Source organism: Vairimorpha necatrix, chromosome 10 (assembly GCF_036630325.1).
Source record: "Vairimorpha necatrix chromosome 10, complete sequence".
NCBI classification, from domain to species: Eukaryota; Fungi; Microsporidia; family Nosematidae; genus Vairimorpha; species Vairimorpha necatrix.
In genome coordinates, this window is record NC_088825.1 from 978,011 (window position 1) to 1,001,426 (window position 23,416).

General features: G+C 25.8%; 6 protein-coding genes across 6 annotated transcripts; 4 read left to right on the forward strand and 2 right to left on the reverse strand.

Annotated features, from left to right (window-relative positions):
* Positions 1–161: 161 nt before the first annotated feature.
* VNE69_10166 (proprotein convertase subtilisin/kexin type 9 (PCSK9)) lies at positions 162–1,601 on the forward strand (the record flags this gene model as incomplete). Its single annotated transcript, XM_065474889.1, has 1 exon — positions 162–1,601. The coding sequence occupies one exon, from the start codon at positions 162–164 to the stop codon at positions 1,599–1,601; it is 1,440 nt and encodes a 479-aa protein (XP_065330961.1).
* Positions 1,602–1,888: 287 nt separating this feature from the next.
* Positions 1,889–2,704, reverse strand: VNE69_10167 (Rho-type GTPase-activating protein; the record flags this gene model as incomplete). The annotated part of the gene is made up of 1 exon (XM_065474890.1): positions 1,889–2,704. One exon carries the CDS (start codon positions 2,702–2,704, stop codon positions 1,889–1,891), a length of 816 nt encoding a protein of 271 aa, XP_065330962.1.
* Positions 2,705–4,886: 2,182 nt separating this feature from the next.
* Positions 4,887–5,873, forward strand: VNE69_10168 (putative SP-containing protein; the record flags this gene model as incomplete). Its single annotated transcript, XM_065474891.1, has 1 exon — positions 4,887–5,873. The coding sequence occupies one exon, from the start codon at positions 4,887–4,889 to the stop codon at positions 5,871–5,873; it is 987 nt and encodes a 328-aa protein (XP_065330963.1).
* A 4,024-nt stretch (positions 5,874–9,897) lies between these two features.
* VNE69_10169 (putative SP-containing protein) lies at positions 9,898–10,878 on the forward strand (the record flags this gene model as incomplete). The annotated part of the gene is made up of 1 exon (XM_065474892.1): positions 9,898–10,878. The coding sequence occupies one exon, from the start codon at positions 9,898–9,900 to the stop codon at positions 10,876–10,878; it is 981 nt and encodes a 326-aa protein (XP_065330964.1).
* A 4,762-nt stretch (positions 10,879–15,640) lies between these two features.
* VNE69_10170 (putative SP-containing protein) lies at positions 15,641–16,354 on the forward strand (the record flags this gene model as incomplete). The annotated part of the gene is made up of 1 exon (XM_065474893.1): positions 15,641–16,354. One exon carries the CDS (start codon positions 15,641–15,643, stop codon positions 16,352–16,354), a length of 714 nt encoding a protein of 237 aa, XP_065330965.1.
* A 3,536-nt stretch (positions 16,355–19,890) lies between these two features.
* On the reverse strand, positions 19,891–21,375 carry VNE69_10171 (uncharacterized protein; the record flags this gene model as incomplete). The annotated part of the gene is made up of 1 exon (XM_065474894.1): positions 19,891–21,375. The coding sequence occupies one exon, from the start codon at positions 21,373–21,375 to the stop codon at positions 19,891–19,893; it is 1,485 nt and encodes a 494-aa protein (XP_065330966.1).
* Between the last annotated feature and the right edge of the window lie 2,041 nt (positions 21,376–23,416).

Consider the following 23,416-nt stretch of genomic DNA (forward strand, 5'->3'; position numbering starts at 1 on the left):
AAAAAAATATAACTTTTGTAAAACAAAACAGATTCCTTTTGTATTTTCTGATTGACATGCATCAAAAAATAATTTAAAACATCAATCATAAAAATACGAAATATTGTGGTTTTAAAAATGTTTCATGTTCGCTTTTTGTTTTTTTTTACACATAAAAAATTATGATATTGTTGCTGTTTAAATTAATTTCAACTGCTTTAGTAGACAAAAATTTAGTAAACAATAACTTAATAATTGAAGTAACTACAACAACTACAGTTATAACAACTAAAATAGAAGAAGTATCTGAACCAACATATTCTACTCATATTGAAGAGAGCATTTCGGACTATAACATAAAAAATTTTGTTGATTCTGACACATTAAAAGATAAACAACCTTGTGAAAAATGTTATATTATAAAATTCAACTCAGATAAACAAGATGCCCTTGATTTATTAGATGAAATTGGAATTCAACCAAAACAAAAATATGATAAAAATTTTTCTGGTGTCTCATTCTGCACTAGAGACATTGATATTGTTGAAAAATTGAGAAAATTAAATATACAAATAGAAGAAGACTATAAATTTAAAATAGCATCTACACAGCCTTATATTTCTAAACATCTTTTTCTAATGCAAAATTACACAAATTATATTTTTAACAGTTATTTCTATAACAATATAATTTTTCGAGTTTTGCAAATAGATAGAATATTTAAATACTTATTAGGAAGTTATAAATACTATTATACAGGAAGAAATACAAAAATCTATCTTTTAGATACATCAGTAAATGTTCTTGCTCCAAATATAACTAATATAACTGGTAAAAAAAGATCCTGCAATTCACATGGGGATATAAACATAGACTTGTTAATCAATAAAACTCGAGGTTTTGCGAGAGATGCAAATATAGATGTTTTAGACGGTGTAGCTTGTGATGGCAATATTAAATTATCTAAAATTTTGACACTTTTAGAAAAGGTTAAGAAAGAAAATATTCCGACACTATTACTTTTTGGTGTAACAGGACCTTATTCAAATATTTTGAATGATGTAGTTGACTATCTTTCTACTAAAGGTATAATTATTATTACACCATCTGGTAATAATCACGACAATGCTTGTTATTATTCTCCAAGTTCTGCAAAACATGTGATATCTATAGGATCAGTGGACCAACACACCAAAATATCAAAATTTTCAAATTATGGATCATGTGTCCGGCTTTATTCTCTTGGTGAAAATATTTATGAATCAAATTTTACAAGAGGTACTAGTCATTCAGCAGCTCTTATCACAGGAGCCATAGCAATGTATTTAGAAAAATATACGAATGCGACGAATTCTGATGTTTGGAATTTTCTAGAACGTAATTCTTATTGGAATGATCGTTATATGGTTTTTAAATTTCCTTATCTATCTTTAGAATATACGAATCAAGATATAGCTTACAATATTATTATCATGGAAGTATTTTTTATGTTTCTTTTTATTTTTATAATAATTTTATTGATAACTTTTTTAATATTTTATATAATAAATAAGAGAAGACAAAGGCGAAAAAGAAAAGAAAATTTAATAGACACAAACTTAAGAATGCATCGCCCAACTTAGTACGTTTTTCTAATGTTGTAATAATTTATAAATAAAAAAATATTAATAAATAAATTAGTTGCTAAAAGTTCACAATACTAAAAAAATTTAAGTAAATTGCATTTTACATTTGAATTTTCTAATCGTCTTCAAAAACCTATAAATTATGAATATTAAAAAAAAAACATTATTTTTTTATGTATTGAACATAAGTCTTTAATATATTGGACATTGCAGCAAAACAACCCCCAAAAAAATTTGGATTGTTAGGTTATATTTTATTCAAAGTGCTATTTTGTCTTTTGATATTAATATTGTTGCCGACAAATTGTTTTAAAGTTTAGTATCAATTCTTTAGTAAATTTAACAAGTTTATATATTTCATCTAATGTTAAATGTTCATTCTTTTTTAATAATAAATGAGGCATCATAAGTGTAGCAATTCCTTCCATATTAATTTGATACATTTTGTTTATCTTATGATCATGTAAACGATATATAAAATAAATCGCAGACTCTAAAAGATACCTATTAAATTTAGGTAACGATATATACAAATAATGATAAAGAATCAATCTATTTTCTATTTCTGGTATTTCAGATATTTTCATTATTATTGGTAAAGTGTTTTTTGGAATTATAGTGTTTTCATAATTCCCCAATATCTCTTTGAATGCCATAGTCATATCGTAAATATTGAAATTCTCGGTAATTTTATCTCTTACATTTATTAGAGGTGTTCTTTCTGAAATTTCATATTCTAACATATTTATACAACTCTGAACACGTCCTGCTAAGTTTTTACCGTGAAATAACCCATCCACGTCTACATCAAATGTATCAATGATGTCAGTTATAACATAATAATTTACGGGTACATACAATATACTTTTTCCAAAATGAAATTCTGTCGGCCTCCAAAATTTTAATCTAGATTTTCTTTCCACTGTGTGTAAAGGAGCAAAAATACTTGCTAAAATTGTTTGATTTAAAATTGATATTTCCCAGCTAGTCAAATGTTTATTTATAAGGTCCTGGTTTTCTCTAATGTAACTTGTTTTATATATAGAAATATCATCCTCCTCTAAATCGTTAATAGTGTTTATATAATACTTTTTCTTCATTCTGGTCAAATTTTTTTGTGGTTTTAATATAGAAATGTACCAATAAATTAAAAATATATAGAATTTAATAAATAAAAATTATTATATTTAAACTAATGGTTTAAGATTTATTTGACTGAGCAGAATAAAAAAAAAGACTCATAAATTTTTCTATTTAAATGGTTCATAGAAATGACGAATCAATATATTGTACAACATTGGACAAAATAACCAATAAGAAGAAAATACCCAAATCCCATAAATAAATGAGAACAACACAAAACTCAAATGCAAAAACAATATTACTAATTACAAACATACATTCAGCAGATAAAAAAGGACGAGTCACAGATTAAACAAATACGTAATATTAAAATCAAAAAAAAACGATTTGATAATTAAAAAAAAAACCTAAAATCTTCAAAAAAAAAATCCGTTATCTAAATCAATATATTCAACGTTTAATATTACTGCTGTTCCAAGTTTTTTATATTTTCCAATGTACAATATTATTTCTAAAAAATTTTATTTGAATTAGAATAACTTATAAAGAAAAAAAAAATTAGTCAAAACAAAAAAGAACTCTCTTTGGAACTTCAAACTCAAATAACGTAGTAAATAACATTATATCTGTTTTTTATGATGCCCAATTGCAGTTTCATTTTATCCAAATTAATTTACAAGAAAGTATTCGTATGACAATAGTTTGCATTATTATAAAATTCATGAATTGTTATACTGCTATTTGAAATAGACAAAATTCTTTAATTATGTTTAAGTCTTTAAAAAAAACATACAAATTTTTAGTTTTTAATTGAAATTAAATGATCTCTTTAACTATTATATACACATTTTACGGAGAATTGTTAATATTTTTTTACAAAAACTGAGTATAATTCTTTGACTTCTACTTTTCATTATTAGAATAGCGAAATATTTGTAGCATAACATAAGTTACAAAGGTATATAATTTTAATTTTTTGTAGATAATCTGTAATATATTTTGTAAGTATCTATAGTGTAATCTAAAGTATTTAATTCACGTTTGTTTAAAATTATAAAAATAATTTTACTAATGATATATAAAAGAAAAACTAATTTACACATCAAAAATTTAGGATATTTTCGACAAAATACCTAAAACGTACAAATAAAGCATAATCTTTAGTTATATTGGGCATGGAATCCTAAAAATGTTTCAAACGAATGAAAGATAGTTACAACATAACCTTATAGGTTGTTATTTTTTTTATCCTTATATAACGAGTTTTAAAAAAAAGAACCAAGAACAGCAACAAATACTATATACATGTTTATTGGAAATAGGAAATAAATATATATCAAAAAATCTAATCTCTAGACAATGTTATCTATTTTTTAAGATAAAAAATAATAAAAAAAGGATCATAGATCAGTTTTGAAAAAATCAAACGCTTGTTCAAAATTTAAGATTGTTTTTATAATGCTAAGAGAATTTTATTAATATGGCGGCGATTAGCTGCCTAAACCATGTGTTTTTATTTATATCTTACTGAAGAATCAAATTTTGCGTACAAATATATGTTATATTTAATATCCTTAACGCGAAAGCAGTCAATAACCCATGCCTTTTCTTGGTCCTCGTTTTTATATATCATTTTTTATGGCATAAAAAATATAAACGAAAGGCATAAATGCGTAGTTGTAGGTATCTATGCTTTAGTAAACTTTTATATTTATTAATGAGATTAAGTACAACTAAGGAAAAAATGTCTACATAAAATCTTATTACACAATATTTTTGAAAAGACAAATATGTGTTAAGTGACTATAATATATAAGGTATTCCCATAACATATAATTTACAGGCAAAATAGATGTGTTTAATATACACTTAAATCATATTTATCGTATGATCGACCAACCTATTAATTAAATTTTTGATAAATTAAAACAGATAAATTTTATCAAGTTTTTTTATAAATATCTTTATGTGTTTTTTATTCAGAAAAATTATGGCTAATCGTTTTTACTTCTCAATAAATGTTATTAAATAGCAATTCAATTTGTTTATTTTTGATAAAAATTTTACAATTACTTTTTTTAGTTGAATTGCTTATAAATACTTGTTAGAAAAACTATTTTATACTATACAAGCATTTAATTAATCCTAATTAAAAAAAATCACAGGTTTTTATGAATGAATTTTTTGACAACCCTAAAAATGCTGATATTTGCATCTATTTTATCAATTGAATCTTCATTAAACAACTCTAATCATGTACTTAAAAGGGTTTTAGATCCTGGAAATATACATTCTTACATAAATGAAATGAATGTGTATGATGATTATGATGATATATTGAGACTTCCCGATTATCACAATGATACGAAACGTGTCGAACATAATATAGTTTCATTAAATAATACCTATAACAATTTCGTTAGTTGTCCAAAAAGCTATCCGTTTATTCAGAAGAAACTTCATTATTCACAGATTAATTGGCAAGCCATCCACGAGGCAACTGATGTTGTATTCTCTGGGTTAGTAAGTAATTTTAGTGTAAGAACATTAATCCGTATGGTAGCTTATATGTCGAATGTAAATCCTTTTATTGATCTAAGATCCTTTTTTGAAAAATTTATAACAAAATTTTTAATGAAAAAAAGAACATCACGAAAATTGAGACCAATAGGCCATCTTTGTGAGTATCTAGCTTATCATAGCTATGATCTAGTTTTCGATTTAAGTTTTTATTCGTCTTTTAAAGATAAAAAGGAAATAGAAGGCCTTGAACTTGTAGTTTCAAAATTTGTTGATCTTGAAATGGATTTTAATTGTCCTTGGCATATAATACAACTATACAATGAAAGTATGTATGCAAATCCTCATATTAATTCAACCGAAAATAATACTGCAAAATTATCTGTATCAATACAGGATAACGTCAATAATTCAAAAAATGATGCGCCAATTTATATCGAAACCGAAGAAACCCAAGATTTATTTCGCGCTCTTATACCTCCGACAAAAGATTATTTAACAGATGAGTCTCGGAGCAAGATTAAAAGAAATGTTGATTCTCTAGATAATGTTAAATCGGAAACAACCAAAAATAAAGATGTGATACACAATGATTCGGCTGAGTCAAACCATAATGGAAATAATGAGCATTATCTTAAAGAGATTTTTGGGAATAATATTTTTTGATGGATTAAAGTTTATTTTAGTTAACACATATAATGTTATTTTATGTCATTGAAATTTAGAAAGACAGTATAGTCTTTGTATATTGTAAGTCTATAACTGTTAACTAACTAGGTTGATAAGTTGTATTATTGGCTATTTTAAAACCTGTAATCTTTTCTCTTCTGTAAATTTTGGGACAAAAACAAAAAATAAAGCAATCGTGTTCGATTTTTATTTCGATCTTCAAAAACAGTTTAAATTCGATGAATATCAAGATTTAACGAGTTTTAAAGCTTATAAAAATATTTTTAATAGACGAAAATGCCCTTTCTATTATTTTCATAATATAAATTCACATTAATTTTGTAACCAATCACATTTTTTAAATTATGTCTCGCCTGTCATCGTTATTGAAATCTTTGTCATAAATAATAACGCGTTGTTGCTATTAATAGACTCGACTTTTGTTACTCATAATCTATGATCAACTACAATGAAAGTTGTAAGGCGTATATTTATGTCAAATTGCCCATTTGAAATAATTTAATACATCATTTTTCAATAAATAAACATATGTTTTCATTCCAAAACAAATAATTTCATTTTAATTATATTTTTTACGGGGGTTTGCATTTCCATATTCCCATAAAAATAAGAAATTTCAAAATAATAAAAAATGTTTATTAAATAAAATCTTCTCTTGTTCTTGCCTTTTCTAGCCAACCAATCATATTTCTGTAAAACGCAGGACATTTACGGCTATAATTCAAACTCAAAACATTCTCAATAATTGTTTCAATTAGACTTTCTGATGATTGAAAAGATGAAATCTTGCCTTGAGCATCGAAAAAAACTCTATAATGGGATTTAAATGTGGCGAATAAGGAGGCAGAAATTTATGATTAATGCCTAGATTATTTAATTTTTGTAAAACTTCCCTCGAATGCTGAAAACTGGCATTATCTATTATAAGAACTTTACCGGGATTATTTCAAAAGAACCTAGATAATTTATTTTCAACATAGTTCAAAAAACTCTCGGAATTATATGCTCCGCGTTTATACTCTAATGCCAATAATCCATTTATAGTAATTACATACATACAGATTATATTTAGGCCACGATTTGCCGGCACATTCTTATAGGCTTTAATATTATTTTCTGAATATCCGTAACTTCGCGTAGTATGAGCGTTGAACCCAGTTTAATCAAGAAAAACTAGGTTTCGGCCGAGTACCTACTAATTTCGGAGGCATAGATACTCTTTTGATTTATTTTGTCCAATGAGTTACGTTTAACAGGAATCAAACTGAGCCTTTTTTTTGTTTACCGAGTTTTTTGAGTTTTCTCGATATTGAAGATTTTGACAAATTTACATTTGTTCGTAAATTGAACTCATCAGAAATTTCTTGTAAAGTCATATCGTTTGCACAATCAACTATGTTTTAACAACCCGGTCTGTATTTGAAAGCATTTCGCTTTGATTCAACCGCCGAATAGACCTTGTAGGTTGATTGTGCTGGTTTCGAATAATAGATGCAATGGTTTTACGATGTAAATCATCCATACTCGATATTTCAGCTATGGATCGTTCTTCATCTTCTGCCAATTCGAAAATGATATTATTTAATTCGCTGGTTATTGTTTTCTTTATTTTTCTTACAATTAAGGGATAAAAAATTCAAATTTTTATGTGAATATAGAAATGCAAACATGGGAATATAAGTCTTGCTTTGATTCATTTTAATGTATATTGTGATGCTAATTCCGGTCGCCGACGTAATATTATTTTAGCATTAAATTGAGATTGTTTTTTGCTTTTTTAGCCTCCATGTTCTACCTCCCTTCCTCAGTTTCATGCCTACGGAGGGATGGTATTTATATGTATAATTGCTGATGACACATTAGAAGATTTTTGAAAAACGAAAAATAGTGTTAAGTGAGCATCTTTTAAGCGCTTTATTCCATATTTAGGCCTGCGTAATTTGTAAGTCATCGGCCAATTGCTTCCTCGGTCTTTGAGAACCAATAAATAAAACTTATTTTTATAAAAATACATCTTTCAGTATGCAGTTGGATTTAACCCCTGACGTAATACATTTTGATTTCTTTCCATATCTTTACGTCAAACTTGTATGGGTTAAAATTTCTTCAATTAATTAAGTAAACTATGAAATAAAATTGCTCCATAAAAACAGAAACTGAAATAAATAAGTTTTTAATAAAATTTCATCTCTAGCGGCCCAAGAGTTCTGATCTTAAAAATAAATTATAAACTACATACTATAAATTTAATTATTCTATTTTTTTACGGTATTGGCCTATAGTCTTTATTTGTAGTTTGTTTATTTTTCTTTTGCAATTATGAATACTTACTGAAATTACAAACAAAATTAAAAATTTAGTTTGTATGAACGTAGGGATTTTAAAACTTTTTTAAAAAAAATTAAGACTTGCCACTTCATAATTATTAAATGATACATCAAATTCTTCTTTTACCTCACTTAATAAAATAGGATAAATTCTTAATTACATTATTCGTTTTATATATTGTTAACATTAATAAGTAATTTAGTACGTTGAATGTATGATCATCCATAACGGTGACGCAAATTTACCTGTCCATGCGTGAGTCCCCACTTTGCATAAATATTTTTTTTGTTATCTAGGTCATATATTTTCGTAATTAATCGGCAATCAAGCTGTAGTTTTATAACTTAAGTACAGCAATTTTTCTGTTTAAATATTTTGTTCGCAAAAAAAAAATACAAAGGTATAAAATTAAAAGATTTAATTTAGTTTGTTGTGAGCATTATGCATTTTAGTCTAAAAAAATTTTGCGGCAATAAAATTTTTGACATCTTTAAATAGTAAAAACGTTCGCCTTTTTGGTAAATTTTTAATATGTCCCGGCAGTCACTGTTTAAAGCAAATTTATACATTAAACTTTGAGTTATAAAAATCTTATTATATGTTAAACCTTACATTATAGTGGACAACTAATTTTTTCTGTAAGTCTAAAAAAGGATCAAATTCCTAAACTTAAATTTTCGTAACTTTTCTATTTTAAATCACAATCAAACATTTTTAATCAATGATGATTTTTTTAAAATTATATAGAATTTCTTACTCTATACTTCCTAATAACGGTAAAAAAAAACTTGTTGAAATAACATTTAATTATTTTGGTCAATGTTCTCTTTGTTTGTGTGTAATCTAAATTTTATTTTATAAATCTAAATAATTAAATCTAACTAATTAAATCTATAGTTATTTCAAATATTAATAACAATTTTATTCTTACTAGTTGCAAAAACTGAATCTTAAAATACAATAATACCGCAATAACAGAAATATATTAAGATCTAAGATGGCAATGTTAAAGTTTAATTAAATAATCTAAAAATACTGAAACTCTCAGCTAGTAAGTTCCCAGTATAAAAAAATTCAAACAACCAAATGATTAAAGTTACAACATAAAAGTTATCACAATAATTTGTAGAAAACCCACAGTGTTCTAGTGCACTATAAATATTTACTATTTTAACAAATATCATTCATGTCGCATTAAATAATAATAATAATATGATATTTGTCGTAGCCGATCAAATACTGACTAATCATCTTCTTACAAATGGACAGATTTGATTGGCTACAAAAAGTAATTATAAGCAATTTCAAAAGAGGGACTAGAAGATAAGAATAAAGTTATTGACAATATTAATAAAATTGTAAACCAGAGCTTTAATTAAATTTTTAAAAAATTGTAGCACAAACATTCTAAAATTTTAAAATTAATTTTCTCATTTTATCTTTGTCGAGTTTTATTTGATCTTAAGTGCCTATTTTTTTACAGCCCATTCTGTGTCATTGTATCGTAATTTTATTTAATCATTTTTATAAAAATTTAACATACACATATTTTATATAATTAAAAAATTCCTTTTCTTTTTGAAAATTATTTCATCTTTAAAATATTTTTAAAAAAAATCTATCGTTATAAATTATATCAAAAGATTTTATAAACTATTTATTAACACCCAAAATGTTAATTTGTATCTCTATTTTATCAATTGCAGCTTCAAAAAACAACTCTAATTTTGTAATACAAAAAATTTTAGATCCCGAGAATATACCTTCTTACAGAAATAAAATAAATGTGTACGATGATGATTTTATAGTTAGAATACTAAATAATCCTAATATTACAAAATTTGATGCTCATAATTTAGTTTTATTAAATAAAATCGATACCAGCAAATTTAATTGTTCGGATAGCTATCAATTTAAACAGAAAAAACTTCATTATTCCGAAGTTAATTGGCAAGCCATTTTTAATGCATCTGATGTTGTATTCTATGCTCTTATAATGCATAAAGATGTAAGTAAATTAATACGTATAGGATTATATATGTCGAGTGCAAATCCCTTGTATGATTTAAGATTTCTCTTTAAAAAATTAATAACAAAATTCTTATCGAAAAAAAATATATCACGAAAGCTGAAACCAATTGGTCATCTTTTTGCATATTTAGCTTATCATAGCTATGATTTAGTTTTCGATTTGAGTTTTTACTCTTCTTTTAAAGATTTAAATGAAATAGAAGATCTTAAACTTGTAGTTTCGAAATTCGTTGATCTTAAAATAGATTATGATTGTCCGTGGCGAATTATACAATTATATAATGAAAATATGTTTGCAAATTCTCATATTAATTCAACAGAATATACTACTGCAGAATCACACGTACTAATACAAGAAAAGGCAATAACTGTGAACAAGTATACTCCAATTAACACGAAAACTGTTGAAACACAAGATTTGATTCAAGATGTGGATCTTCCGGCGTTAGATTATTCAACAGAAGAGTCAGAAGGTGATATTAAAAAAGATAAAGCTACAGAGAGTACTAAATTGGAAACAAAAAAAATCAAAGTTGTATTACATTCTAAATCGACTGTGCCAAAGAATAATGAAAAGAATGAATATTATCTTAAAAAGTTCTTTGAAAATAATACACTATGATTTATTAAAATTTATTTCATTTTACATATATTATCGAGCGTCATTTAATCTATTGATTGCGAAACAATTTTATATTTATTAAAAATCTATCTTTAAACTAAATTAAACGATAAAGTTATATTATTTAGAGAATCTTGTCTAAGACTGACTTTTTTCTCTTCTAAAAAACCCTTTTAAAAAAAATCAAAAAGCTAGTGAGATCAGTTTCATACGAAGACATGATGCTACAAAATATCCTTAATCATAAATTTTTTTTACGTTTAAGAGCTTTATTTCCAAATACGTAAATTGTGGTTCTAATATTGTTCAACATAAATTTTCATTTTATTTTATTTGCCTTAAATAATATTTTCCAAAATTATTCCTTTTTCTTTTATTCCAACAATTATCTAAAGATGATAAGAGAATAACAACAGCTCAAAAACAAAATGTCTAGTCATTACGCCTTATTCAAGGCCAAGGAACAACTTATGGCCACCGGATCAATTAAATAAATATAATTCCTATAAAAACAGTATTGCGGGGTGAGAATTTTAGAATGCCACTTACTATCCTCTCATCCCTGGTATCACCACCATACCGCATTTTTTAATTTCTTTTTAGATACAACATCATATTTAATTTGAACAGACATTTTTAATTAATACTGCCTCCACTACCCATTCATGATAACTTTATAAAGATTTACAAAGTTACGTTCTTAATTTGATTGAATTTATGATTTTTTTATGTGTCAAGAAAATCAATTTTTTATTTAAACATTTTTTAAGAAAAAAATTTCTAAGATTTTTTTCTTATAGATATTTATTTTTGTAAAGAATGGCATGGGCAACCAGAAGAGAAATCTAAGTGTGGTATCCACACCCGAGAAGCGTGTCTAAAATAATATTGTGAATTTGGTTAATGTTACTTGGTGTATATTTCGTCTTCGTCGTCATTATCGTACCCTTCTAAGGATAAAATATTTTTTTACTTGTAGGAGGAGAAACTGAAATATGGAGGGAAATTTTTATGAATATATCTTACGCTATTTGAAATAATACCATACGTCATGAAATAGGACGGAATTGTGACAAAAACCATAGCAATTATATTAATGCCATCAGCCTATCGACTAGTACCGAAGACTACATCCAAATGAGAATTATAAAGAAAACCCTAAGGAGCATCTCCTTTGAACACCGGCCGGGACTCGGTGAAAATGGATCTGGAACCAAGAAGATAGTAGAGGTAGCTAGAAGGTGGTGTGATTAAATAGGATGTGCGGCAGTGGGGGAATTGAAAAAAGTGTACCCAATAATAGTTTCATAAATTAACTAACTTAAGTGATATTCGGAATATTAAACTAAGAAACTTTTTAGCGTCTACACCAATGGAAGGCTGACACATGCCAGAAGAGCCGTTAATAAAAATTATTGTGGAACTTGTAAAAAACTGACCAAATAATTCAATGATAACCATAATTATACTGACTTAATTATCATTTGTGCCATCTGTTTTGCAATTAATTTCTTTTTAATATGTTTTTAAATTTAGTCGTGTTAAATCGTAGCGTGATATTTTTTTACAATTTTTGTTCCTTACCTATATGACATTACTCCCTACAAATCAAATACGATCTCAATAGAAATAAAAAATTCCAAAAAGATCTAACAAAGTTAATGATAGTATTAATATATATATATCATATAGGTTACTTCTTTATTATTTTCTACATTATTAATTTGTTGTTTTCTTTTTTCAATGTTTGATAAATAATATATTAGGTAAAAAAAATTAACTGATACATTTACATTTTTTGAATATTTGATGACGAAGTATGATGGGAAATACAATATTTGCAAATGATATGTTAGGTATTTAGATGTATAAATTTTAGTGGGACAAAGACGAGTTTTCATTTTTTTATTTGTTTTCGGAGATGGAGGAACGGTTCCTACAAAAAAATCATTTGTGTTTTACAGCATACTAATTGACCTATGAGAGTTTAAATGTTACAAATCGAATTTTTAAAACAAAATTCGTGTTTAGATAATTTAATCTACCAATCAGAAAATTATTTAAACTTATAAAATTCTTCTTTTTCATAGACACAACATAAACAATATTTCTAGAACTTATTTTTTTTACATTTCCATTGTTAATTAAGTAACATTATTTTTAAAATGTTGAATTATTCAAAAAAAACATCATAATTATTATAAATTTTAAATTTACGGAGATTTAATAGATCAGTGGATTTAAAACCCAAAAATACGTTGAATATAGGTTATTAGCAATTCATTCTACTTTATATTCAGATATTCTCTAAAATTTCTCTTTTTTTATTATTGATCTAGAAAATATAAAAAACAGTTCCTTATGATAAAACGAAAAAAAAACTCATTTTGATAAAAGAGAAAATTAAAAAGAGATCAACACACATCGTGTAAGATGATAAATATAATAACTACAGGTTTTTATAGTCTTATTTTTCAATTTTAAAAAACGAAGTTAGGCGTTAAAATATTATGGATGGTGAAATATATAACGAAATTTTACAAATAACGACTTTGATCATAAAAAATTAAATAATTTGGTTAAATTGCGATGTTACCCCCCCCACCCCTAAAAAAATAAAAAAAGGGGAAAAAATAAAAAAAAGGGGAAAACTAAAATTTTAGAAAACTAATATATAAAAAAGAGGAATTATTTTTATTTCTTCTTGAAAAAAATATATTGAAGGTACCAATATGCAATAAGTGCATGACACCCATGACCAAAATTAGAAATAATTTGGACAAATATCGTTGTTACTTACGACGAAATGGGAGAAAATGCTCAAACAAAGGTAACATTTACAAAGAAAGCATTTTTAAAAGTTCTAGATTAGATATCGAAGATCTTTTAATTTTGCTGTGTGAATGGGTTAAAGGTGTAAGCAATGTTTCGGCTACTATCGAATTGGATATAGATAGTAGTACCGTATCTCGCTGGTTTACGCGTTTTAATAACGCTGTATTCTTATCCTATTTCAACTACCTTCAAAACAAAACCATGGGAGGTTTAAATTGCGTAGTTGAAATAGACGAGACATTGCTTGTTAAAAGTAAAAACCATAACGGTAGAATCCTTCAATACCAAGTTTGGGCCGTTGGTGGAGTTGTACGAGGAGACATCAATTCTTTTTTTTTCGAAATTGTTGAAAATCGATCAAGAACTACTCTTGTCGATTTAATAAAACGAAAAATCGCACCTGGATCTACAATTATTACTGATTGTTGGCGGGGTTATGAAGGGTTTTCGGAACTATGTCCGGATGATAACTATTTACATTTAACTGTAAATCATAGACAAAATTTTGTAAATCCAACAACAGGCCACCACACCCAAACAATTGAAGGAATGTGGTCTGTAATTAAAAAGGATTTGCGCAAAGAAGGAACAAGCCATGGTTCTTTAATGAATCTAATTCGAAAACTTTTTTAGCTCGTTTTAAGTTAATTTATAGAGAATCACTACTTGAAAAAATGTTATGCTTTTTTGAAGTTCAAAATATTTGTTTTTTAAATTACGAGTTAGCCCCTGAATTTGATGTTGAAATAATTGAATAAATTTTAGTTTTGTCTTTTTTTAATTTTTTCCCCTTTTTTTAATTTTTTCCCCTTTTTTTTATTTTTTCCCCTTTTTTTTATTTTTTCCCCTTTTTTTATTTTTTTAGGGGTGGGGGGGGGGGGTAACATCGCAATTTAACCAATAATTTCTTCAATAAAATCAAAAACTTTTACTTGGAATGTTCATTTAGTTTAATTATAATTATTTAAATTAGATGCTTACAATTTGACGAATTCGATTACATGCAAATCAAATTTAAAAGAAGTGAAGTAATTCATGTATAATGCTTTAAAGTATAAATATTCATAAAAAAATGAAACTTGATAGTTATTGTGATTAGACACGAGGTCTGATCTAAAATAAAGACGAAGTATCAATTACAGATTTATTTGGATTGTTAGTTATACATACGGTGAAGGGTAAGGGCTGGAAAATAAATAAATAGGAAATATTTGGAATAGACCATTTCGAAAGTCTATTCCGAAAAGAGTAAATTGCTAAATAAAAGTAACTTTCTAAATGCTCGTATTCAATTTTAATTATTCACCTGTCACTTTTATCATCCTTCACATTTGTATTAAATAAGAATCAATCACATTTGGGGATTCTTATTGTCAGCTTAGGTTCGTCGCCTGACGGTTATTATTGTTACATCACAAAATCGTGTAGTATCTAACGCGTATGGATTAATTTAAGCTTAAAGTGATGTATTCGCGAAATGAGCCAATTATATGTCTACTTAAAAATATAATAATTCAAAAAAAAAATGATTATTTTATTAATAATGAACAAAAAAGGAAAATACCATGCTAAGTATTTTATAATTATTTTCCATGCCCTCTTTTGGAAATGTTTTTACAAAGTTTAAGTAGCCAATCAAATACTTACATTTGTCGAAAGATTATTGGTCGGTTTTTGATCGACTACGACATAATAAAATAATATTATGTATATGAACTCATATGATATCATAATTTTACATTTTCGGATTATTTCGAATTATGATTTTGAACTAATCATATAAAAAGATCTAGAGTTACGTATAAAACAGAAATACGTCAGAACGAGAGATTGGGATTTCCCAACTGAAAAATACATTATTAGATGAAACTTACCAATAACTCTTCTTTTTTGTTTATTTTAAAAAATAGTTTTTCAACCTCCTTATATGATTGTAAACATAAAGAAGATTACTTTTGTAGTTGTGTTACTAATTTTTGGGCTGATTACTTGGTATTCTATAAATCCAGCTAAATCTTCAGCAAAATCATCTCTACAATCAAAAAAAAACAGTTCATTAGATATTGAAGATATGTTTACTGTCTACAAGAAAGTGAATAAAAACAACCCGGAAGAACATCTTAGTCGTTTGCTTTTTTCTAATTTTATAAAAGCTTTGTATTATGTTAGTAAATTAGACATAAAGTCACACATTATATTGTTTTGTTTGGTTGACAATGCGAATCTATACGATAAAAACAAAAAAGTAAGCGTTAAATTATATATCACATCCGATGTAGAAAAAGCTTTGAAGAAGAACGAGGAATTCGTTGAAGAGTTTTTCTCTCAACATGATAATGCTATTAATTACCTAGCAGATGAGCATTTTCTTCCAAAAATGGATCAAAGGAATGGCAAACTGGTAATTACATTTAGTCAAGACGTGTTTGATTTCTATAAAAATCATTGTATTGAAATGATTAGCGATCTATTACATGATTCTAAATATTCCGATAAGTTTATTACTAAAGATTTAAAAGAAGAAATAAGTAAGAAAAAGTGGGATTTAAACAACAAAAAATATTCATTAATTGATGTTGCATTATCTCATTGGTATTGCTACATCAAATCTACAAAAAACTTAAAGGTATTTAATAAGTAGAGTTTAAGTGGAAAAAACAATCTTTGAAACATAATAAATGAAAATTATTTTTGCTTATCAAACTTAAATTATAAATATTTAGACAGGATGCTTCAAAATTCTTTTTGCAACAACAAGGGTTACACATATAAATGAGGTTTAGAATTTATTTTATTTAACTAAAAAATTGTAAATTAATTTTTCTTAACTTCTTATAACGTAGAACGTAGATGCTTTGTCTATGGGAAAATCAAAAAATTTAAAATTATAAGTAAATATTATATCAATAAAGTTGTGTTAAAAATGAGAGTCTAGAACAAATTTAAGAGTGTTTTTGGTATATACGTGTCACACATGACACATTCCCATTAGATACATGTTTGTTTAATCGCCATCGTAACATTAAAATTTCTTCTGCGAACTTGTTTGATTCATTACGAGGAGTAATTGCAACTTACGTTACATTAAATAATCTTGTTGATTTATGTTTAATTTCATTTTAAATTTAATTACTATAGTATACGCCTTCCTATGTATCCCTCAATATTTTTTACATCTCATATTGTGTTTTCAACAACTTTTCTTTATTAGTATCCAGCCCGCTCTATTGACAAACTTAAAATTTCTAATTCTTTTTATTGACTTTGATTTATGTCTCGATTTTTAGTTTTCTTTAGACGTTCTTTACTTTATTAGATTTTGTAATTTGGTAATCTTAAAATGTCATGTTTTATATTAATTATGTGCTTTAAAAAGGGATTAGTTGGGTGTTTATAACATGTAAATATTTTTTTATACCCCTGTTTCAAAAAGTCAAAATGGCAAAAAGAGAAAAAACTAAATTTAATAATATTTGTAAACAAATCACCTTTTAAGTTCTATCTTTGCATAAATCATATAAATAAATTAAAAAATAAGATTATTCTTTTGTACCTCGAAAATCACGTTTTTATTACTTTATAATTCTCTTAAAAATGTTAAAATTATAGCTATTGTAATTAATTACTAATTCTAATATTTGATTTACAGTTTTTTGTTCAACAAAATAGTCTTTTAATTTAATGAAAGATTTAATTCTGCCATTGTGTAATATTAATTCAGAATGCATTTATTATTGATTAATTTATTTGGCTAGTTCGGCTTTCAATTGCCAAATATATTCGTTTTTATGTTTCTTGGGCGATTCTTTTAGACATTTCAACCCTTCAGGCAACATTGATAAGTTTCCTTTGTGCTATATAATTAACCTAATTCGCTTTTATCTATTTCTAATATTTAGCATGGTCCATCTATTTTACCAGTAGAATTGTTAACTTTGTTTCAATTGTATATATTTTTTTTATAATTTGTCTAATGCATCTCTGACCAATATCAAGAAATCCACATAAGGCGGTATGTTTAATAATGCTATAGCTCAATGTTTTTATGAACTAAATGTTTAAAACACCTGATTTTTTCTATAATAAAATGTAGGGACTTTTAATTTGGCACACTTCTTATACATATAAGAATACAATTTTTTTAGTTGCTATACTCCAAGACCGCATTTTATACACTTGACTATCTTATTCCAATTGTTGTTGTGAGATGTTCATGAGCTCTTATCTTTAGACTCTACATTTTGATGGTAAAAAATAACAAATTTGTAAAGTACCATTTTCTGATTACAGTCTACAAGCTCCCAATTATAAAATATATATTTTATTTTTTTTGTATAGCTCATACTTTATGATCATTTTAAACGATATTTTAATATTAAAACCTATAAACAGGCATAAATTTTACGATGGTGTATCGACTTGACGACCATATCCATAATCTTTAAGCGAAGCCTCATATGTTATATTTCAATGTAAATTAATATGCAAAAAAAAATATGATCAACAACCTAGTTTTTTCACATTGTTTGTACAATATGGTCACTAAAATGAATTTTATTTCAGTCTTGGTCAGTAAATAATTTTACTTTCACATGCCATTTATTTACTTATGCCACTTATTTTTTGAATTAATAATTTTATCTAAATTTTCTTGCTTATAAATAATACTTCTAATAAATTATAAAAGACTTCGTTCCCCGAATGTACTAATTTTTACAAGGCATCAAGTATTCTATCTATAACCACTTAAAATTTTATAGAAAACCAATTGCCGGTCGATTTTTGAAATTCGACCAACTTACTGGATGAGAATTGATCATAATGATCAAACTATTTTGTTTCAAGGTTTTTGTTGTTTTTTCAATAATAAATAGATAAATGCACAACATCACATTTTATACTATATATATTACATATGATAATGTTTTTAAAATATAATTAAAAACAGACAATTTCAATCTACATTTAACTCGACAATTATGTTGGAAATAATTGCAAAATTATTTTTTTTTCCATTATAATTCTAAATTACCTCTTATTTTAAAAGTTTTTAAAATTTTGTATTTTTTTCATTCTATCATTTTTTAGTTTATTATACGGATTTTAAATAAAAATTTTGCATTTTAAAAATGAAATTTTACTGTTTTTAGATTTAGAATATTTTATTTGTTTAAAATTTAGGAAAAAAAATTATGCATAATTTGTAATTACTAACACATAAAAACAAAGTTTTGTGATAATAGTTTCTGACTTCAACTATTTTTTGCGTATCAATCCATTAATTACATTTTATTATAACTTTCAAAATTATCATATAAGTAATTATAAAAATCCAAAGAATTATTGTGATTTATATGGTATTTTATAAGTTATTTAAAATAAATGCACTCGTTTATCTTATTGAAATGCCTTTGATTCGAGTTTACACTACAAAAGTAAATCCATTGTAATGCTTAGAATTTGAAGATTAATACATTATGGAATATAAATATAATCTAAGATAGAAATTTCTAAAATAAAATGTAAAGGAATTTATAAAAATTAAATGTAATTATTACGTTTTTAGTGCGTTTTATATTTTTCAGAAGAACATTGTGCATGTTCAAGACAAATACAGTCATCATTAATTTGATTATAAAAGATATTCCATTAGATTTGAAAAATATCTAGGCATTTTTACGTTAATATGCAGCTTACTCTAATAATGTATGGTATCAAACGGGTAGGCGGCAAAGGCAGTAAAATATTTGGATTTTATCAGTGAAAAGTATAACAAGTATAAATATTGTTTTATAATTTAAAATCAATACTTTTTTATATAATATTCATGATTAGTATATAAAACTAATAGAAAAAATAGAAATTTTAACAACCCGCCAACAAAATTATATCCTATTATTTATTTAAAAAATGAAAATCGTCATATCATTTCAAATACGCTTTCAAAGTACAATTAAAATCTTACGCCAGATAACTATTGTCTACCGTAATATAGCAGAGGACATAATTATAGTGATAGTTTTATATATAGTAATATTTTTTTACAAATAAATACCATAAATGTTAGAAAAAAATTTATATTGTCATAAACAACAAAAACTATAGTTAGCAATGTCAAATTATTATAATAAACTGGTGTAAAATAAAATTATATTATTATAAATTCTTATAAATCTTTTAATTTTTAATGTTCTCTTTGAGTAACGAAAAGGCGACTAGAATATCTTCCCATGTATTTTCATAAGCACTCATTACAATGTCAATGTATTGAAAAATCTCTACAAAAACCTTTATTATATCAAATTTGGCATCCTTGTCACCCACCTCATTTTTTTGGTTTATAATGTCTGCGATATTTGTTAATATCCTGCATAATTTCGTTTTATTTTCGTTATTTTCCCCGATAATTTTTTCTAATTCCATAATTAGGCATATTTTTATCATGTAGCTGGTATTATTATGTTCATTATTTAAATATTTAATAAAAGCTGTTCCATCTTCCGTAAATTTCTTTTTTTGTCCTGTAACTATCATTATATAATTTTCAAAAGCATTAGTACTTTTAGTTAGAACCTTTAGTCCCATTTTACTTATTAATTCAGACGATTTCAATATTTCTTCGAATAAAAAATGTACTGCAGAGGTTTTGTTTAGATAAATACTTTTAAGAATTCTTATAGTCAAATCATTATTCTCAATTAGTTTATATATCAAATTAATCTCAGAATTTTTCACTTGCTTTGTATTCATTAACATTACTATCCGCTTCATTTTTGCGAACTTTGGTCTACTTATAAATATTTCTTGATTATTTTTTTCATTTTTATAGAGATTTTTTCGATAACAAAATATCTTAGCATTCTCTCTATGTTTGCATATTATAGAACCATATGAATTATTAATTTCAAAAAACGTATAATTTTCATCTTCTTCGTCTATTAATCTTTCCACCTCACTTGTCACTTTGTAATTTTGGAATTTTGTTATATCATAAACTTCACTTAATGTAACGAAATCAAATAATTTAAGCATTTGTAAAAGTATCACTTTCTGATATTTATCTCCTGTACAATATCTCTCTACGTGTACTTCAAATAATTTTTGTAAATCGATTTCAGTTATATCAATTTCATAAAAATAATATATTTCATCGATAGAATCAATGAAAGTATACAAAAATGGAATGTAGTCGTTTTTTATGCAACTTATCTCATCATTGAATTTATTAGAAAAAATATAATTATATATCCCGCTGTTTTCTTCAATGACCATATCATAGTACCATTTGTCGTCTTTTGTATTATAATTTTTTATTCTAATGATAATATTATTATAGTCTGTCGAATTATTTGCATTTTTCGCATAAACTAATATTTTCGGAGACTTAATAGAGGTCTCATTATTCAATAATATTTTTTTACACTCTTCAAAAGCTTTTACAAAATCATAAGATTTTATTTTATAATTGCTTTTGTTGTTTTTAAAAATCAATATTTTATCATTATCATATTTTAAGTAATCTATTTCATATTTTTTTCCTAGATCATATTTCATAAATTGTTTTTTAGTTGTTTTTGTTTTTATGTAGTTATTTAGTTCATGACATTGCTGTTCGGCACTTTTTATTATTAGAATCACTAAAAAAGTATTCGCAATTCGCATTGGGGCACTTTCTTGAAAAAAATAAAAATTTCTCTCGAAAGGGATGTCAAGCATAATTAAATTAATTTATATTTAATTTATTTGTACTTCTTTGTTATTGTGGTATTATAATTACATAAACAAACCATTTTGTACTTTATCAATTTTCTCTTTTTGGAAAATAGACCATTTGACCGATCTATTCAAAAAATTTATTTTTTTTTCGATTAAACTCAAACAAAATTCGAAGGATGAGACGATTCAATGATGACAAGGAAAGTCTTCTTGGAAACATTTAAATAACTACCACCCTGCTAGCTTAAAACCAAAAAAGAGGGAATACTCTAAAGACGACCAAATATTCTTACTCAAGTCCAATATTTCAAGAAACAAACATCAAATATGCAATTTATTGAATTGTATTTGCTTAGAGATAGCTTCTCTGGAGTTTTGTAGTTACAATCAGGAAAATAACTTACATCACATAAAATATTAGCTTGTATTGTTGAAGAGTAGATGAGTCTGCACGAAATTGCATATTATTGGAGAAACTTTTTTTTTTATATTTGTTTGCAAGGGTTTGTGATAATCATGTCTGCTTTTATTAGCTGATGACTAGTTTATATCTGACAAAGAGCAATGTTTGGTAACTAGAGTTACAACACGTAATATTCCCTAACATAAAATTAATATTTTGTATTGAATGAGTAAATTTAATTCGGCAATATCTGAATGCAACATCAAGTATTCAGTATATTTCAAGTACATAAAAACATTTTTTTTTAGACATCAGTACATTTTATGTTATCTGCGAATTAAAAAATTTCGAAAAATTCCATTTTGCTGTTGATACATTTTAAGATGTATCTAGACCGTATCTTACTATTTAAAAAACGCTCAAAAGACTTCGTATCAAACAAAATTATTTTTTTAAGAAGATAAAAAAGCAATATAGCAATACTTGTTAAAGACATTTGTTTTTAATTTTTTATCACCTCTAACATACTTCAAAAAATGGTTTTTTTCTTTTATATAGCAAAAGGTAGGAAAACTTTACATAGGAACATTGTGTGTGTTATTGTCCGGCTAGTTACAAATTTTCTAAGAACTTAAACTCTCTATATATAACTTGCCAACACAGAAACTCCGCTTTATCCATAGGGCTTTGACTCTTGAAAACATTTTCTATCAATATACCAAATCGTCTCCAGTTTGATATCGCAGAGGATATTCTTAAAGGGCAATTTCTAGGGCCCTAGAAGAGATATCCTCGTATTATCTCATGGATACCTACAAATATTGGAACGCGTAAATGATCATATAACCGTTACATAATCAGCCCTCATTTTTATTGAGCTGCGTTTTACGCTAGTCTCCAAATAGAATTAGCCAGCCTGTTACAAAATCAAATGTATAGGTTTTACAAAAACTTTTATTGCTCTACTTGCCAATTCTTAATTAAATCTGAGATTACGCTCTGAGATGTTTCAGCCATGTGCTTTAATTAGCATATACACTCTAGAACTTTCTGTATCATTGGGTATATACGATGGAGACTGTTTTGTCGACCATAAATTTCGTCTCTATGCAATATGCTAGTTATATATTTCTACAAGTACACATATTTATTATATCAACTGCATGATAATACTAGACATTTTATCACCTGAGTTTTACCAACTGCATCATATAAAGTGGAACAATTTTAGGAAAGAAATTAGAACTTTGCCGTTCTCAGATAAAAGCTCTGTCATAAACTACTAGGCTAAACTTCTGATATTTTGTAATAGTGTCTTGAAGTTCATAATTCATTAATAAAATTTTCTTGCTAAGATAAGATAACACATAGTAATGATCTACGTTTAAATAACCCATTAAAATCGATCAACTTGTATAATATCATATTAAAGATTGTTATTAGCAACTATAAAAATCATATCGTCTTTAAATATTATTGTTGTTTACAGTCCCACAATCTGCAAGAATCCCTATTCGTCAAAATTTGTATTACTTTACTGCTGTATTTTGTTTTAACCATGTAATCTAGATACAGGTAATTTAG